Source organism: Apium graveolens, chromosome 3, assembly GCF_009905375.1.
Source record: "Apium graveolens cultivar Ventura chromosome 3, ASM990537v1, whole genome shotgun sequence".
NCBI lineage: Eukaryota > Viridiplantae > Streptophyta > Magnoliopsida > Apiales > Apiaceae > Apium > Apium graveolens.
In genome coordinates, this window is record NC_133649.1 from 199,700,928 (window position 1) to 199,721,201 (window position 20,274).

Here is a 20,274-nt window from a genome sequence, read left to right on the forward strand (position 1 = left end):
CAATTAATATTATTTTTAAATATCCAAACACAGATAACACTTAACAATTAATTCGCAGAATAGATACTGAACACGAATAATAATTATCTAATAGCAAAAATAATTACACGATATATCCCGGATATTACATCCTTCCCCCCTTAAAAGGATTCTATCCTCAGAATCTCCTAAGAAAATAAATGAGGAGACTTTTCTCTCATATCACTTTCTAACTCCCAGGTTGACTCTTCAACCTTTGGGTTTCTCCACAATAATCTTACTAGCTTTACCGCTTTATTCCTCAGTACTTTCTCTCTTTCCTCTAGAATTTCTATCGGACTCTACATATGACAAATCTGTCTGAAGCTCTATTGGCTCATATTCTATTACATGTCTGGAGTCTGGATTATATTTCTTAAGCATTGATACGTGAAAAACATTATGAATGTGCTCCATGTACGGGGGTAACGCCAACTCGTAACCTACTTTACCAACGCGCTTTAGAATCTCAAAGGGTCTGACATATCTTGGGCTTAGATTTCCTTTCTTTCCAAATCTCGTTAGTCCTTTCCATGGTGATACTTTCAGTAGTACCAAGTTTCCTTCTTCAAATTCCATGTCTTTTCTTGACTGGTCTGCATATTTCCTTTGACGGTCTTGTACTGCTATCAATCTTTTCTGGATTATTTCAACAACTTCCTTTGTCTGCTGCACCAATTCAGGTCCAAGTATTTTGCGTTCTCCTACTTCGTCCCAATGCACTGGAGATCTGCATTTGCGTCCATAAAGGACTTCATAGGGTGGCATCCTAATACTGGCATGATAACTGTTGTTATAAGCAAACTCTACCAGAGGTAAATGTTCGTCCCAACCTCCTTTTAAATCAATAGCACATACACGCAACATGTCCTCGATTGTCTGGATCGTTCTTTCACTTTGGCCATCCGTCTGGGGTGATAGGCCGTACTCATATTCAGTCTTGTTCCCAAACATTCTTGAAAACTCTTCCAAAATCTTGAATTAAACCTTGGATCTCGATCAGATACAATAGACAATGGAACTCCATGACGAACTACGATTTCCTTCAGGAACATATGGACTAACTTGTCGAGCGAAAATCTTTCATTTATAGGCAGAAAATGAGCTGACTTGGTAAGTCTATCCACTATAACCCAAATGACATCATGATTAGCCCTTGTCCTTGGTAATCCAACTATGAAATCCATGATAATATGTTCCCACTTCTACTCTGGAATCTCCAATGGCTGTAACAATCCACTTGGTCTCTGATGCTCTGCTTTAACTCTCTGACAGGTATAACATTTGCTAACCCATTCCGCAATTTCCCTCTTCATATCTGGCCACCAATAATTCTCTTTTAAATCGCAATTTCCCTCTTCATATCTGGCCACCGATAATTCTCTTTTAAATCTCTGTACATCTTGGTACTTCCTGGATGGATGGAATATCTTGAACTATGTGCCTCTTGTAAAATTTTGTTTTTCAGCTCCGTTACCAGTGGAACCCAAATTCTAGAAGAAAACCTCAGAATACCTTGATCATCCTTTTATGTGCATAATTCTTCACCTACCAAACGATTTATATCCTGATCCATTACATCTTCCTGACCTTTCTTTATTTTCTCCAATAACTCTGGTTGGAAAGTCATACTGTACACTTTCGCTTCCTCAGGCTTGCAAATTCTAATCTTCAATTCCAATTTCTGAAATTCCTTATATATCTCTTCAGATACTGATAACTCATTTAACCTTTCCTTCCGACTTAACGCGCCTGCTACAACGTTCGCTTTACCGGGATGATAATTAATCGAGCAGTCGTAATCCTTGATCAATTCTAACCATCTCATTTACCTCATATTGAGTTCCTTCTGTGTGAATATGTACTTTAAGCTTTTGTGATTCGTGAAAATCTCGCACTTTTCTCCATACAGATAATGTCTCCAAATCTTCAAAGCGAAAACTATGGCTGCTAGCTCCAAATCATGAGTAGGATACTTTTTTTCGTGTGGTTTCAATTGCTTTGACGCATACGCAATTACCTTTTCGTGTTGTATTAAAACACATCCTAGTCCTTTGTGAGAAGCATCGCTATAAATTACGAAATTCCCTTGATCGTCTGGAAGTGACAAAACAGGTGCCGTGATTAATCTTTGCTTCAATTCCTGAAAACTTCCTTCGCACTTATCGTTCCATATAAACTTTTCAGTCTTTCGTGTAAGCTTTGTCAGTGGTGTTGCAATCCTTGAGAAATTCTGGACGAATCGACGATAATATCCCGCCAATCCCAAGAAACTTCTTACCTCGGTGGGTGTTCTCGGTTTCTCCCAATTCGTAATTGCTTCGATCTTTGCCGGGTCTACTTTGATCCCTTCGTTACTGACTATGTGTCCTAAGAACTGAACTTCCTGTAGCCAAAACTCACACTTCGAGAATTTAGCATATAACTTCTTTTTCCTTAAAATCTCAAAAGCTGTTCTCAAATGTTCCGCATGATCCTCTTCCGTTTTTGAATAAATTAAAATATCATCTATAAACACAATAACGAACTTGTCCAAATATTCCTTAAAAATTCTATTCATCGGGTCCATAAATGCTGTTGGGGCATTGGTCAATCCAAAGGACATCACTAGAAATTCGTAATGTCCATACCTTGTTCTAAAAGCTGTCTTTGGTATATCTTCTGGCTTGATCTTCAGTTGATGATATCCTGATCTTAAATCAATTTTGGAGAAGTACTTGGCTCCCTTCAATTGGTCAAACAAATCGTCAATTCTAGGTAACGGATACTTGTTCTTGATTGTAAGCTTATTGAGTTCTCTATAGTCGATGCACAGTCTCATGCTTCCATCTTTCTTCTTGACAAATAATACCGGGGCTCCCCACGGGGATACGCTGGGTCTGATTACTCCTTTCTCTAGCAACTCCTGCAATTGCTTTGCTAGCTCTCTCATCTCAACAGGCGCCATTCTGTACGGGGCCTTGGATATTGGTTCTGTTCCAGGTGCTAAGTCGATCGCAAATTCAATTTCTCTATCTGGAGGAAGTCCTGGTAACTCATCGGGAACCACATCTGGAAATTCATTCACTACTGGAATATCTTCAGTTTTGCTGGCTCCTGATTTCTGTCGATCACATATGCTACGAAATGCTCGCATCCTTGCCGTAATAACTTCTTGGCTTGAATCATTGTTAAGAACTTCTTTACTTGTTTCTGGCCCTTGAACGTTACTATTCTTTCGTCTGGCGTCTTCACCATTACCTTCTTATTTCGACAATCTATCTGGGCATCGTGCTTAGATAACCAATCCATCCCTAATATAACGTCAAACTCCCCTAACTTAAATGGTATCAAATCTACGCAAAACTTACTACCAGAAATCTCAATCTCACAATTCCCACAAACTTGATTAACAGATACACGTTCTTGATTTGCTAATTCCGCAGTCATTATTTCATTTAAACACTCAACTGGACAATTTAACTTGCTAACAAAATCTTGTGAAACAAACGATCGGGTTGCTCCCGAATCTATTAACACTTTGGCACATAAAGAATTCACATTAAGCGTACCTACCACGACATCCGTATCCTGGATAGCATCCTTCACAAACATATCAAAAACTCTAGCCCTTGGAGTCTCATTCACTGTTGGGGTAGATCCCATAATCCTTAATGCATTACTGACTGGGGCTGGTGTCTTGCAGTCCCTGGCTATATGTCCTGATTTCCCACATTTAAAGCACATAAATACAATGGCTGGAACCTTCACTGCTGGATTTCGGATAGGCTGATCCTTATTTGCTGGTTCTCTTGCTGGCTGATTTTGGCACTCCCTCGAATAGTGCCCTTTCTGATTGCATTTGAAACAAACTACATTCAACTTATTACAAACTCCCCCATGCTTCTTCCCACATACTTGACAATTCGGAAAAGTTAGTCTCAACTGATTCGGCTGATTTGCATTAACTGGACGGTTGCCCTGGCCTCCGTCGCTTGTATTTTGTCTCCTGATTAAAATTCCTCCCTGGCTGAAACTTGCCCTTCTTAAAATTTGGAAACTTCCCTGGTTGTGACTGGCCCTCATTCCCTTCAAATTTCCTTTTCTTGCTTTCCTTTTCCTTCCGGAACATCTCACTCTCTGTCTCTGCAATCATAGCCTTCTGTACCACTCCTACATAGGTATCCAATTCAAAAATGGCTACCTTCCCTCTGATCCATGGTTTCAAACCTTGCTGGAATCCCTTAGCCTTCTTCCTGTCAGTATCCACATACTGACGGCACATACCTTGACAATTCCTCAAACTTACCCTCATAATCTGTTACCGATATGTTCCCTTGTTTTAATTCTAAAAACTTCAGCTCCATTTGATCTTGGACAAACTGAGGAAAATACTTTTCTAAAAACAATTCCTTAAACCTCTCCCAAGTAATAACATTTGTACCTTCCAATGTCTTCACTATCTCCCACCAATAGGTGGCCTCATTCTTCAGATAGTAACTCGCAAACTCAACCTTATGTTCTTCCTTTACTTTCACTAAGGAAAATGCCTTCTCTATTTCCTTTAACCAAACATTTGCTTCAATCGGCTCTAAGGAACCCTTAAATTCTGGTGGGTTTACTGCCTGAAAAGTTTTGAAAGTTACCTGGGGATTGGTCTGCCTTTGTTGTTGTTGTGCCAGGTGAAGTGTTTGTTGGGCCAAGATTTGAAGAATCTGGGCTATTGCTGGGTCCATGGGTCCTGGGTTCACATTTGGATTTGTATCATCTTGGTTGTTATTATTGTTGGTTTCTTCATTCTGGGTGTTGGTGCGGGTATTTCTTCTAGGAGGCATTTTTCTGTAAAGAATCAAACAACTTATTTAGCTTTTAAACCAAATTCTTTGTAGAAAAGAAAAGTTTTATAAAACAAAAATATCTTCTTTTTGAAAACAATTATAACTAAGTAAATTGCATGCTTCTTTACAGAATATAAACAGTTATGAAAAACAGGGTACATGGTATCACAGGGGTATAACCGGTGCAATAAATAAGGTAAGGCAAAACATGTGCAATAAAGTAAATGACATTGCTGGAAAGAAAAAAGGTACTGATATATATAGATCAAAAGTTTTAGGTAGCACAAGCGTAAAGACGCTTCGGAAGTAAAAGCAAAAGGGTACAATAACCTACTCACTAATCGGCATAGTTAGTCTATAAATGCAACTCAAAAGTCTACTGATACACACTACACACTACTATACATACTACATAACCATCACAATACTGCTCAGCATCTCCATCTCTGAATCTCTGACTCAACTCCAAGGAAACTCTGGTCCTGCCAGCCTCTCAAAGTCCTCCCTCACCTCAGTAGCCCAGCCCATCAGTGCATCAGGGCCTCTGCCAGGTAGTGTAGCTCCATGTAGCCTAGCCTCAAGAACCCTCCCTGTCACATGAATCTCCTCTCGAAGCTCCCTTACACCACGATCAACATCGGTAGTCCTAATGATAGTTGTAGCTCTCTGATCCGGGCCAACAAGGAATCACGCTCCAATAGAAGAGCCTCATACCGGTAGTAAGGAACTGGGGGCAATGTAAACTGGAATGGGGCACTCACAACTGAATGCCCAGTGGAATCTGAATCAGCTGGTGGGGGTCCTTTGATAGGTGGCCTCATACCTGGGGGTGGAATAGCCTGCAGTGGTATGGGCTGCAACACAGGTGGAGGTAGTATAGCCAACACTGGTGGAACAATAGGACGTGGATCCGAAGACGGCACTCCAACCGAAGGCTCTGAGTGATCAGCTGATATGGGAATAAAAGAGTCGGCCATCGCTGCTATCTGAAATTATATCGCAATATAAGAATCTCGAATCATAACGCGAATTACACTAATACCTGTTATACCAAAGCACTCAACCTCTCGACGTTCTATCTTTCTATTCCTTACTTTTAATCCTGACCCTCTACCCATTCCCGTCAACCTAGGCTTGTGTCAGTGACTTGTAACCTGTAGCTCTGGATACCAAACCTGTGGCGCCCTCCAAACCTGGGTCAAAAGTTTGGGGTCCACACACACCTTATTTATAACCTGCTTATAACAATAATAAAGATAATAATAATATGCAGTGACCCTACTTACCAACCACCACGGGCCGCAACATGTTAAAGTATGCACACAAGCCAAACACACTATTATATTACAAATGTTTAAATCCCAACTATTCCAAACTCAAAACTGAGTATTAAACATTATTACAAACTTTTACAGACTTAAATTATCCCAAAAGAAGCATACTAGCTCAGCTCAATCAACCTGAACCCCTAGCTCTCGCGCTGGACTGGGGATCCTCGGTACCAACCGGTTCATTTTTAACTGGAAAAGAACAGAAACAATATCGCACAAATGAGCTAACTAGCTCAGCAAGTCACAATGACAAAACTGAGAATAATGATCATCAGGTGAACATGGTTATGATATCAAGTGAACAATGGATTATGATTTAGAATTGGATATTATATTTTCATGTTAAAAACCAAGGTTAGGCTGTTGATCAGTCACGCGCTAACCCCGAGCAAAGCACATATCACTGCTCTAACTACTGGATCCAAGGCACACATTGGCCTAACTTGACCATTATATGGTCTGACCACGAATCTGGTCCACAATTTTATAAAAACAATCCAATTCTAACATAATAACAGAATAAACAATAATAAACAATAACTAGAATCATTAACAATATTTGATATTCCATAATGAAATGGTTTTAATCTGTATAAGGATCAAAAGAGTATTTTCAAAGTTTGGATGCTAGGTAATGAAAGAATTGGATAACAATGAATCAATGTTTCAGGGTTTCAAGGATTTGGTCTTTCAAAGCGTAAAATACAAAGGTTTGAATGTGTAAGCAATCTGGTTCAGTGTTTAATATTTAGTTTGTATGTATTTGTGGAGTAGTATCGTATATTTGAGGTTCGTGTTTGGGTATACGACAATCAATGGTCTAGAAAGAATCAGGTTACGGCTCAAGATCAATAACTGGAATCAAGGTTTAGGGTTCAGTGCTTCAAAGCACTTACAATATAAAACAGGAATATTAATCACGACAATATCTCGAGAAAGTTCAGAACACTTGCCTGGTATTATCTTACTACACTGCACTCGCTTCCAATCTCAACCATCTTACTCCTCAACTACCTGTTTTCCTTTCCTACGTCTTGCCTTTTCTGCTCACATATCATAAGCATCTATCAATATTCAACTCATATGATTCTATTTAACACATACTTCTATCTACCCTTCGTTTTACCCAAATCTGATTAACGGATTAAAAGTTACGCAATAAACAGTAAACATCGAATATATAGACCGACAGTTAACCAACATGTCACATATAACACATAATACGTCACATAATCAATGACATATCATTTATAAAGACATTCCGGGTCATAAATAGGCTTTCTGGTATTTAAAATGATTTTTAAAACATTTTTCGGAATTAAAACGGGCCGTTGGATCAATTTCGGGGTAACAAACAGGGTTCGGTTGGCCAATTCTGGCTTCAAAACAATTTTATAATAATTATCGAGCCTTGGAAATAATTTAGAATAATATTTTAAAGCTCGAAACTATTTTTTGGAATTTTTAAATCATTTTTAAATAATTAAATCTAATTAAATAAATAATTAAAATCAATTAATAATTAATTAAATCAATTAATCAATTAATTTTCGAATTAATTGACCAATTAATCAATTAAAAATTAACTGAAATTAATTAACTAATTAATTCAGATTTATTTTTGAATTAAAAATAATTTTCGGAATTAAAAAAATAATTTTTAGAATTTTCAGAAATTAAAATCGAATTATTTTATAATAAAAATAAATAGAAAATATGATTTTTAAATAAATTGTAAACAGGAATCCTAAATTTGCAAGTTTTGGAAACCTGGGGGACCAAACTGTATCGTTTTCAAAACTACATGTACTAAACTGTAATTTTCCAGGGGGTCGCCCGAAAATAATCGGGGGTGGCCGGAGAACTCGCCTCCGGCATCCTCCCCCCACCATCACCTCCAGATTTACTCTACACAACACCAGGAACTTGTTCATGCAATCAAATCATTCAAATAACCCCAGACTTGGCCGGAAATTGGCCAAGAACATCGCTGGTTTCCGGCGAACATCCTGAATTTTAAAAACACAACTCCCTTCGATTCAGACATCCTCTGTTAACGAGCTATATACCAATCGATTGCAAATTTCATAAGGAACACAACCCACTATAAATCAACAGCTAATAACCCCTAAATTAAAAACCCCCAAATTTCAATTGTAAACATTCATACGGGTTATAAACCCTAATTTTAAAATTCGAAAATCAAACTCAAATTTGAACATGTTATTGAACTCCAAATCAGACGTATAATATATCAAAATCATCAGGAAAATAAGCTCTACAACATGCAATCATCAAATCATATAAACAATCATCCGAACAAAAATTCATATTTTTAATAAAATTAATCCGAAAATAAATAAAAATATAGAAAATAAACCTTGATTTCTGCAGTAAAACGAAGCTCGGAATCTGATAGAACACTTCAAATCCTTTGGATTGAGTACTCGAGCTTTGAAAACAGAGATCGGTAACGCCTTCGTTTTGCGGTTTGATTCTTAGAACAGTTTATGTAATTAGGGTTTTTCTCTGAAAATTATAAAATTAACTATCTGCAAATGATTTTGATACGAAATAAAATACGGGAAAAGGCTATTTATAATTACGGAAAATTAGTATCCCGTTGGATCATTCCGGATATAAAACGGTACGTTTATTTATAAAAACTGATCCAAACGGTATCGGTTTTCGGGATAATTATCCAAACCAGTACAATTTGTATTGCGGTCTTGGTCTCAGCGCCTGGTTACACGTACTACGAGGTGATAATTGGGATAGTTTAATAAAAAGCTCCCGTTTATCGAAAATACGGGTTTTATTGATTTACCGAAATGAATATTGTATCGAAAATGTTGAGCAGGGACCCGCGCAGAACAAACCATACGCCGGATCGAAAAAGTCGAAACATGGAATATGCTCGGAATATTACAATTAGGTTATGAAGGAGTTCTCAGAAGAGTTTCGGGTTCCAAAAACGTAACAACGGATGACGTCGGTTGGTTCCCGTTTTTATAAAATAGATTTTAAATACTCGGAAAAAAAGATTTTATAAATTTCATATGATCCTTATAAATCCATAAATCAACATAAAAATAATTAGGAAGATATGACAATTATCTATATTTTATTTTGGACATATAAAATTAAAATACTCAATTAATATTATTTTTAAATATCCAAACACAGATAACACTTAACAATTAATTCGCAGAATAGATACTGAACACAGATAATAATTATCTAATAGCAAAAATAATTACACGATATATCTCGGATATTACAAGTTGTTAGTCAATGAAGATTTCAAGACACAGCTAAGAGTTACTACACTTACTACAAGGCACTTTCAAGGTCATCAGTCTGTAACTCAGGCCAAGGTGGACAAGATTCAAGAATCTTTAATGCATCAAGATACACTTGTCAAGCTGGACAAGAAAAGGTTTTTCAAACCTTCCTTTGACCAAATTACCAATATTGAGAAAACCCAAGAGAAACAACAGTCTCAGATTGATGAAATTTTGAAAAATCAAGCTTCTCGGCAATCTCAACTCAATGAGATTCAATCCTCAGTGGAATTGCTTCTCTCTCTTCTTTTACCTGCTGAAGCCAAAAAGGGGGAGAAAGTGATGAGGATCAAGGAATGAATATGTTAATTTGGATGTGGTTATGTGTGCTCGTGGTGGTGTTCAATTGGAGAGGACGCAAACATGGGCTATGCAGCTTACTTGGACAACAAGGAATAAAGGAGCGATGCATGAAGTTGGACAAGTAGCTGATTATTATATAATAATTAATTTGAATTTTGCTTGCAAGTTTTTACCTTTCACTTGAAAGGGTTTTTCTTGTTTTAAGCACTTAGGATTTTATTTTCCTATTTGGATTTGGTTTTTGTCTTTTTTTTTTATTCGGATTTGGTTTTTAAATTTGTTTCCTGGAAGGATTCAGATATTGGCTAATTCAAGCTGATATTGAATTTCTCTCGGAATCCTATTGGGTTTGGGTTATTGTCTAAGCCTATAAATACCCTTCTCATGTAATCTTTTAAGAGAGACAATGAATGATATAAAACTTGTGTTTTGAGATAAACTATGAGTAGTTTTTTTTTTCTCTAAACTTCAATTACTGGATTGTTTTGAAGATTAGATTCGAATTACTTAGTTTCTGGATTGATCTAAGCAATTTGAGATTCAAAGTTCACGTTTCTGGATCGATCGTGTTCTTTTGAAATATCCTCTTCTTCTCTTATCCCTTTTCTTCTTCTTCTTTTCTTTGTTTGTGGAGAGATCCACATCAGAAAGTAATTAAGTCCAAATGCAAACCTGATAAGACACTGAAAAAAAAGGATGATGGTAATGACCCGGGAAACTCTGGAATGGGTGGAGGTCGTGGTTAAGGTGGAGGTCTCTCATCAAGTAGAGCTGGAACTACAAGTCATAGAACAAGTTCTGATACTGGGAGAAGAATAACTTCTGATACTGGTAAAAGGATAAGTTCTAATGAACTTTTGGATCTTGATGAAGAAATTTCAAGACAGTTATTTCTGAAAGAAAATCCAGGAATGGACTTTGAGAGTCTAATGGAAGAAGAAGCTAGGTTTAAGTTAGAAAAGGTCAACTCCAAATCTGAAGCTTCTGTTAAAAAGAAACTTCCTACGGCTAAAGGCATTGTGATAAAAGAAAGGACAAATCTTGTGGCAACCAAGGCCAAATCACAATTGCAGATAGATCCAAGGTCCAAGGGCAAAGAAAAAGTTGGTGAACTTGTAAAGGTTTATGTGCCTCCTATGGATGAAGAAATTTCTGTTGAAGATGCTGATCTTACTCTAACTTCAAGAAAGATTTCTAAGACAACCTCTGACATGGTTCAAGTTGTTCAGAGTCAAGAAATAGTTAGTTCTGATATAGCAATGAAGCAAGCAACCTCCGACATAGCTCAAGTTGGCTTGATATCAGAAGATAAGTCAAAGGAAACCTTTGACATTGCTCATGTTAAATCCTCAAAGTTACTCCTACCAGGATTCACTAAAGCCAAACAGACTCAACCTTTGAAGACTGTAGCAAGTGGTTTTGAAGCAAGAGTGGTTACTGGAAAGGAAGCAAGAGATAAATCTGGATTGGGTAGTACTGATGAAAGAAGAGTACAGAACACAACCAATGATCCAACTTCCTTAAGTGAACCAGGTATTGGAGCAACTCCTGAAAGATCGAATCAACTAGAATCTGTACAGATGGTCTACCATACCTTCTTGAAAGAACACATCTTGTTATATTTCATGACAGATGGAAGGGTTTACCATATAAGGGAAAATGATATACCACTGAAGTATTTTGAGGAACTAGAACATGTTTTATTCTTACTTCAAGTGAATGACTGAATAACAGAAAGTGCTGCAAACTATTTGAAGACTCAAATTCAGAGACAGAAAAAGCTTTATTCTGTAAAGTCTGACAACACATACTGTCCCAAGTACAGAGATCACAAGGGTGATATTGTTGATATGAAGCCTAATACTGCAAAGATCAAAACATATCTTGGTATTAAGGGACTTGAATTCAATCTAGAGTCTGACAAAGCCTATGTCATAAGACTAGATCAGGAGTTGAGAAAAGCAAAAATTAATGATCTCAGATATGCTATCTTTCAAACTGGTGAAGATACTGCAGAACTCAAAGATGCTAAAAGGAGGATGATTGATGAACTCAGATATGCTGAGAGATGTTTGTTAAAGAATTATCTCAGAACAACTCCTGACATCAAAGAGTTCAGAAAGTGAAGCCAAGTCAAGATCTATAACTGCTCAAATTCTGATATGTATACAGACTGGAGTTGTTATCAGAAGTTAAAGTTGGTAAAGCTTTAAGGACTGTAAGTTGTAGTTATCTAGTCAAATTCTCATGCATTTGTACTTAATATTTTTGACATCATCAAATATATGTTAAACTTGTATATTATGCTAATTTACAAGTTGGGGGAGATTGTTAGATATATTTGATAATGTCATGTCTAATATGATTTATGTTTAGTTTTCAGATCTTATTTAAACAGGACAAATCAGTACTTAACTGAAATCAACACTTATACTGAAGTCAGAACTTAAGTTATCAGTACTTAAGATTCAGGAGATATTTATCAGGAGATAATATCAGGACTTAAAGCAAACTTTCAGATAAGGAAGGCGGCTGATTGAAAGGAAAGAAGATCAAGACAAACGTAAGAAGAGATATGCATGGAGAAGGAATTCTATGAAGAATAGAATACTTGGAAGAAAAGATAACTGATTGATATATTTTAGGAAGAAGAATTATATTCCATATCAATTAGCGATTATCTTGTAACTGTGTAGTATATAAACACAGACATAGGGTTTACACTATAAGTGTTATCATTATCGAGAATATTATTCATTGTAACCCTAGCAGCTCTCATGATATTTGTTCATCACTGAGAGAGGACAGTTCCATATTGTAACAGAGTTTATTATATTGAATAAAGTCTGTTTTCTGTTACTTGAGTTCTTTAGTTCGATTTGATTGTGATCAACACTGTATTCAACCCCCTTCTACAGTGTGTGTGACCTGACAGCGTACGATTATGAACAAGTTTACAAGATATTATAGAAATTTACATCGTTAAGTTCAAATCTGAGGCTTGAAATATCATTCTGTTAGGCACCACCATGATAGTTAATTCTCCACGTTGTGCCTTTTCATTAGTATACTGAATTAAACTATATTAACCAGTCGTTGGTCTTTAACTTGAACACACACGTAGGGCGTGTTTGGCAATATACTTATAAGTCACTTATGGCTTATAAGCCCGTAACAACTTATCGACGAGTGTTTGTCGACCCAACTTATAAGCTGAATTTACAACTTATAAGCTGATAAGTTGAAAGTTGGCGTACTTTTTTCCAACTTATTTTCATTTTTTCACTTTTTTCTAAAGTTTTGATTTTAAAATATAAATTTTTAAATATTTTCTAATTTAAGATTCATGAACTAAGATAATTGTATTTAATAATTATTTATTTTAATTCATTTAAGTAAAAAAAACTTCTGACTTATAAGTAAATTTATCCAAACACTTATAGAACTTATAAGTATTTATCAACTTATCACTTATTTCGCATTTAATCATTTTAAGTCATAAGTTACTTATTTTAAGATTTCCCAAACGGGCACGTACTCTTCTACATCATTGGACAACTTAGGCATTGTCGAACATTTGCAAAATGACCGCTAACTGTCAAATTTTGCATAGTAAAAAAAGTATCTCAAATTGTTATGACTCATTCAAATGTAACATTTTTGCGAGTAACTACACATGTTAAAGAAGATAAATGAAGTATGTAAATTTTATACTGCTGAATAAAGTTTTCTGATTGTTACTCTTTTTATGATCAATAAGAACACATGTAACCATTAAAATCTAAGTAATATTTTGCTTAACGCTCAAATTTTTTTTTGAAAAAAAATCATTTCATTAATATTCAAGTGTTTTACCAAGTAATAGGAGCGACAATAGTTCTTGTAGTTTTCTTTACATATCACGATCATGTTTTTTTGGTGCATCTTCGTTAATATAATTTAGAAGATGATCATTTCAAAATATGGTGTTATAATTTATTTCATTTATACGAAATATTATGATGCATCTATATATTTTTTATTATCCGATAATATAATTGAAAGGTAACTATTTATTTTTACGTTTTTAAAATGTGTGTGCCGAGTACGGTGAAAAGTCTGTGGTTATTTTACAATATTATTAAGGATCTTCGGCAGTTCGCTTTTATTTAAATTTATTATTTAATTTAATTAGAATATGGAGCTGTTTAAATTATGTAAAGTACAATTATACAAGTCTACTTGCTTTCTTTGCATATAACGCGTTCTCTCTCTCTCTCTCTCTCAATTAGAAAAACGCCTCCACTTTACCCCAACTACGTGCCCCCTTTTCTAGGGTTTCAAGCGCCGCTCTGCTTTTCCGGTATATTTTTTCGACTCTATCTCACCGGAGCTCGTAATTCTCTTTTATGTATTCTCTTTTTTCGAATTATTCCATATCTACACGTAATTAGGGTTTCGTAACTATCTCTTTTGTAGTGGATCTATTAATTTATTCATCTCATTAAAAATTGATACGTAAATAAATTGATCGTTCGTTTTTATTGCTTTTAGTACTTATGTTTGGATCAGTTGCTTGTTTTGCTTAATTTGTTAAATTGAACTGTTTGACTACGGATGGTAGACTCTGTTAAGATGATTTTTTAAATAGTTTTATGTGAATTTTGTCCTTTTCGGAGCTTCTATTTATTCTTTCTGTTAATTTAACTGGATTTTCATGCGGTTCTTTTAATTTGTTGCTATATGGATACTTTTTCCAAGTTCTGGTTGGTGTGATATTATGTCTTGGGCGTCTGAACTAATTCCTGCTTTTAGGAAATATGGATGAAGCTGATAGTTATAATATTAATATTGTTGACGATAGTGTGACGAATATAATAATAACCACGTTGATGGCGGTTTGTTACATTTTCGAATTTTTTTTATAAATATTTACTGTACTTTTTTGCGGAACTAGTTAACTTGTGCTTTTTAGTGGACTGTGAGTGGAATCCTAGTTAATTAGTTCATTGCAATTTGTTTAACATGTGCATGGGGAAATTGGAAATATTGGTACATTGGTTCAGTAACGTCGGCAGTATGGTTTATAATTTTATTTACTTTCAGTTGTTACTTGTTAGCATAGTGAATGGAAGGTGTCCTGAAATTTGGTGAAGTAAAATAAACTTGCTGTTTTATTTACATCTTTCAATAATCTATCAAAAATGTTTGGTTTGTTTAATTTTGTTTGAATTCTTGAACGTATCATATGTATCCTTTTGTTTTTGATAGTACCTAATCTTAATTTTCTGTATGCTTATGTTATATTTGAAAATTCTGAACATGTGGGCTGTTTGATTTTCTCTAGATAAAATATGGCTACAGAGATAACCTTAATTCTATTAAATGCACAATCAGCTGATGGGACAGTGAGGAAGCAGGCAGAAGAGAATCTGAAGCAGTTCCAAGAGCAAAATCTTTCCAATTTCCTGTTGTCGCTTGCTGGAGAGCTTTCTACCGATGAAAAACCTGTTGATAGCCGTAAATTAGCAGGTTTGATTCTTAAAAATGCCTTGGATGCCAAGGAGCAGCATAGAAAGATTGAGCTTGTCCAGAGATGGCTGTCACTTGATGTGGTTGTTAAGGAGCAGATCAAGACATGTTTGCTCAGGACGCTTTCTTCCCCTGTACCTGATGCGCGATCAACTGCATCACAAGTTATTGCCAAGGTTGCTGGCATTGAGCTTCCACAGAAACAGTGGCCTGAGTTGATAGTATCGCTGTTGGGGAACATACATCAGGTCCCTATTCATGTCAAGCAAGCCACTTTGGAAACACTTGGGTATTTGTGTGAAGAAGTCTCTCCGGATGCTGTTGAGCAAGATCAAGTAAATAAGATACTTACAGCTGTTGTTCAGGGGATGAATGCATCAGAAGGGAATAATGAGGTCAGGCTTGCTGCTACAAGAGCACTGTATAATGCTCTTGGCTTTGCTCAGGCAAATTTTACAAATGACATGGAGCGTGATTATATTATGAGAGTTGTTTGTGAGGCAACTTTGTCTTCAGAAGTTAAGATTCGACAAGCAGCCTATGAGTGTCTGGTTTCTATTTCATCAACATATTACGAGAAATTAGCTCCTTACATTCAGGACATCTTTAACATCACAGCCAAGGCTGTAAGGGAAGATGAGGAGGCTGTTGCTCTTCAAGCAATGGAATTTTGGAGCTCGATATGTGATGAGGAGATTGATATTTTAGAAGAATATGGAGGTGATTTTAATGTTGCAGACTCGGATATTCCTTGCTTCTATTTTATCAAGCAGGCGCTACCAGCTCTTGTGCCTTTGTTGTTGGAAACTCTTCTGAAGCAAGAAGAAGATCAAGACCAAGATGAAGGTGCCTGGAATCTCGCTATGGCTGGGGGAACCTGCCTTGGTTTGGTTGCACGAACAGTAGGAGATGATATTGTCCCCCTCGTCATGCCATTTATTCAAGACAATATAGCAAAAGATGACTGGAGACAGAGAGAGGCAGCCACTTATGCATTTGGTTCAATCTTGGAGGGCCCTTCTCCTGACAAGTTAATTCCTATTGTCAATGTTGCTCTAAATTTCATGCTCACTGCATTAACAAAGGACCCAAATAACCATGTGAAGGACACAACTGCTTGGACACTCGGGAGAATATTTGAATTCCTTCATGGTTCAACTGTGGAGACCCCTATTATTAACCAGACTAACTACCAGCAGATTATCATGGTGCTTTTCCAAAGCATGAAGGACGTTCCAAATGTTGCTGAGAAAGCCTGTGGTGCTCTATATTTTCTTGCCCAGGGTTTTGAGGATATAGGCTCCTCCTCTCCTTTGGGTCCATATTTTCAAGAGATTGTTCAGGCCCTTTTAACTGTCTCTCACAGAGAAGATGCTGGGGAGTCTCGGTTAAGGACCGCTGCATATGAGACAATGAATGAAGTGGTGCGTTGTTCGACAGAGGAAACAGTCTCCATGGTCATGCAGTTAGTTCCTGTCTTTATGATGGAGCTTCACAATACTCTTGAGGCACAAGTACAGAAGCTTGTGTCAGATGAGAGAGAGAGGCAGAATGAACAACAAGGTCTTCTATGCGGGTGCTTACAAGTAATTATTCAGAAGCTTGGAGCATCAGAGCAAACTAAGTATGCCTTAAATCAGTATGCAGATCAGATAATGAATCTTTTCCTCCGGGTTTTTGCTTGCAGAAGTGCAACTGTGCATGAGGAAGCTATGCTTGCCATTGGAGCCCTCGCTTATGCAACAGGCCCTGATTTCACAAAATATATGTCAGAGTTCTACAAGTATGTGGAAATGGGTCTTCAAAATTATGACGAGTATCAAGTGTGTGCAGTCACAGTTGGTGTTGTGGGTGATATATGCAGGGCGTTGGAGGACAAGGTGTTGCCCTACTGTGATGGTATTATGACACAGCTCCTCAAGGACCTATCTAGCAATCAGCTCCACCGATCTGTAAAGCCTCCAATATTTTCATGCTTTGGTGATATAGCACTGGCAATAGGGGAGAATTTTGAGAAATATTTGATGTATGCCATGCCCATGCTCCAGAGTGCAGCTGAATTGTCTGCCCACACCTCTGGTGCTGATGACGAAATGATAGAATACACTAATCTATTGAGAAATGGCATCTTGGAAGCTTATTCTGGGATATTCCAAGGCTTCAAGAACTCTACTAAAACCCAGCTGTTGATTCCATATGCACCGCATATTCTCCAGTTCTTGGATAGCATTTATATGGAGAAAGACATGTGAGTTTGCTTTGGTCTTTTGTTTTCCTAAACATTATTTGTAATGTCTGATTTATATTTCTAATATATAATTTTGTATCTACTGGCTATCAGGGATGATGTTGTAATGAAGACTGCCATTGGTGTCCTTGGAGATTTAGCTGATACACTTGGGAACAATGCAGGTGCTTTGATTCAGCAATCATTGTCAAGCAAAGACTTTTTGGATGAATGCTTGACCTCGGAGGACCATTTGATTAAAGAATCTGCTGAGTGGGCCCAGCTGGCCATTAGACGTGCAATTTCTGTTTGAGTCTGCTGTGTCTGCTTGGTATAGTTTACATTAAATATTTGAAGTCCTTGCATGCATACGGTTCTGTCGAGTCAGGGTCTACGCGTCAGGTCATCAACATTTCTAACAAAGAAGGTATATTCATGTGTCACTAACTCATGCATTAGCACCACAGGTTGGGTTCTTTTTCGTCAGCAGGGAGGAATAAGGCCTTGTAATGGTTATTAAAAAAAATGAATTAGCGACTGTGCTGGAAACTTGGGTTTTTTCACGGATTGGAGGGGGAAGGGATTTGGAGCTGTGCTTTGTACTGCTCGATATACAGGCTGCTTGGCATTTCTTTCTTCATGAACTATCATGAAGCTGGAGGTGCAAGTCATACCTCATGAGAGCTGGTCCTGCTGTTTTTTGCTGGTGGTACAAATTCGAATGTACACACAGTGGTAGACTTCCATGACATGAGGACACTCTGCCTTATAATTTTTCATTCTTTACCCATTTGTTTTTATGATTTCACTCATCTGTTTTGGGTCAGTTTCATTTGCTGTGTTGGTCTGAGTCTACACGAAGTCTGTCATCGTTGAATTGCATGCATGTTTTTTTACTTTTTAATCTATTGCCCATGTTCTTGTATAATTTCACTCATCTCTAATTGTTGCATCAGTCCTAGTCTTCTAATAAGGTCTGTCAGCATATGGATTGCATACCCTTTTCAAAATATTGTTTGTGGGGGTTGTTGCTATATCCAAAGATTTAGTTAGGTCATCATTTTGCATTGATGCTGGTTGATTATGATCAGCCTTCAGTAGGTATTTTAATGTCGAGAGTGCATCCATGAAGACACATGTTATATTTTTGGTTATTGAAGTCCGTTTTCTCAATATTATCATGTTCTGAAAAGTGCACTATTGGCGATTTTGTAATTTCAAGACTTCTGATGACATTGAAAGATGGTACAAGTATCACTTGTTAGAAGCGGAGTAGTCCTGCCTCGTATTATATTTGTTTGAGCTTATTCAGTGTCGTGTTCATGTAAAGATAAACAAATTTTATATGTTAATGTATATGGTGTAAAAAGTAGTTAGCAAGTAGTTAGCGAAGCACTCAAACTTTATCTCCGAATAGCACACTATAGTGAAGGACTATGAAATCCTATAGCTGAAAGGATGTGCTGCAAGTTCCTAATTACCTATTGAATGGGCTATTCACCTATTAAATGGGAATATTAGCTAAAACGGTTAGTTAAAATTTTATTGAATATGTAAGTAATTTTATTCCAGTGGTATTAGCTATAATCATTAGTTATATTTTTATTAAATTAAATTCAAATATATATCAGTGAAAATAAAATTATAATATTTAATAATATATATTGCTAATATTATAACATTTTATAAATATGTCAATATTTTAAAGTAAACTTTATAAAATAAAAATAAATAATTATTAAGGTTGATTGAAAATATAATACATACTTAAAAATAAATGAAAAAATAATTAGCAAACATTACTACATATAAATAAAATATATGATGATTAAAACATATCTTTTATATTAGAATTTTTATAAATTTAATTAACAATAAAATTATATTTTTATACATAACATTACATAATATTTATTATGTTTTAAATACAAATATAAATAGTGCATCTATACATATAATATAATAATGATGAACATTTATAGATAATTTTTATATTATAATACTATATAATATATACATGTGCTCAACTAGGTTTCAACAAGCTCTAGATGAAAAATAAGTAATATATACCATTGATATTATATAAAAATTAAAATATTAATACATAAAGAACCTAGGTCGGATTTGATGAAAAAAGAGTTATACATGTACACTTAGGATTTGAGAAAATTAGGAAAAATAAGACAGGACATGACGTGGAATAATATAGAGGACGGGAAGAGTATCAATAAATATATAGAAGAACAATTCCCGATATCTATAATTTTAGATAGAGGACGGTAATTTTAGATAGAGGACGGGGAGAGTAGCAACAAATATAGAAGAACAATTCCCGATATCTATAATTTTATCTAATGGGTACCTAAGATTGGAGTGCCTAAAAATTAACACAATAGTCAATAGCTAAAACAAATGTCACTATGACAAATATATATCTAACAGATAAATGACGTTGCAGATACCCAGTAAAGGTCGGGAAGCCACAAGAAATACGCAGGAGGTATAGAACTTAATTAAAAAATGTGACACTTTTGGAATCTATTTACTTGCAGAATACTAGTGACATTTTACTGTTTTCAAGCAAAGAGAAATGAAAGCAAAGAGAAATGATTAATAAATCTCAAACAATGCATCTCGTATATAGGATATCTTTTTTCTTTTTAATTTTATTGCTGATATAGTTGTATCTCAAAAATGAGGAAGTTTGACAAGTTGATAAGTAG

At 35.9% G+C, this 20,274-nt stretch overlaps 1 protein-coding gene across 1 annotated transcript; it reads left to right on the forward strand.

Annotated features, from left to right (window-relative positions):
• Window positions 1-14,017: 14,017 nt before the first annotated feature.
• Window positions 14,018-18,938, forward strand: LOC141713031 (importin subunit beta-1-like). Its single transcript, XM_074516240.1, has 3 exons — window positions 14,018-14,155; window positions 15,140-17,572; window positions 17,666-18,938. The coding sequence occupies exons 2-3, from the start codon at window positions 15,147-15,149 to the stop codon at window positions 17,862-17,864; spliced, it is 2,625 nt and encodes an 874-aa protein (XP_074372341.1). The 5' UTR covers window positions 14,018-14,155; window positions 15,140-15,146; the 3' UTR covers window positions 17,865-18,938.
• Window positions 18,939-20,274: the final 1,336 nt, after the last annotated feature.

Excerpts from the sequence above, each read along its gene's own strand:
- LOC141713031 (XM_074516240.1), top strand. The coding sequence starts at position 15,147 with ATGGCTACAGAGATAACCTTAATTCTATTAAATGCACAATCAGCTGAT. Across the intron at positions 17,573-17,665 it reads ATTTATATGGAGAAAGACAT|GGATGATGTTGTAATGAAGA; the intron begins GTGAGTTTGCTT and ends ACTGGCTATCAG.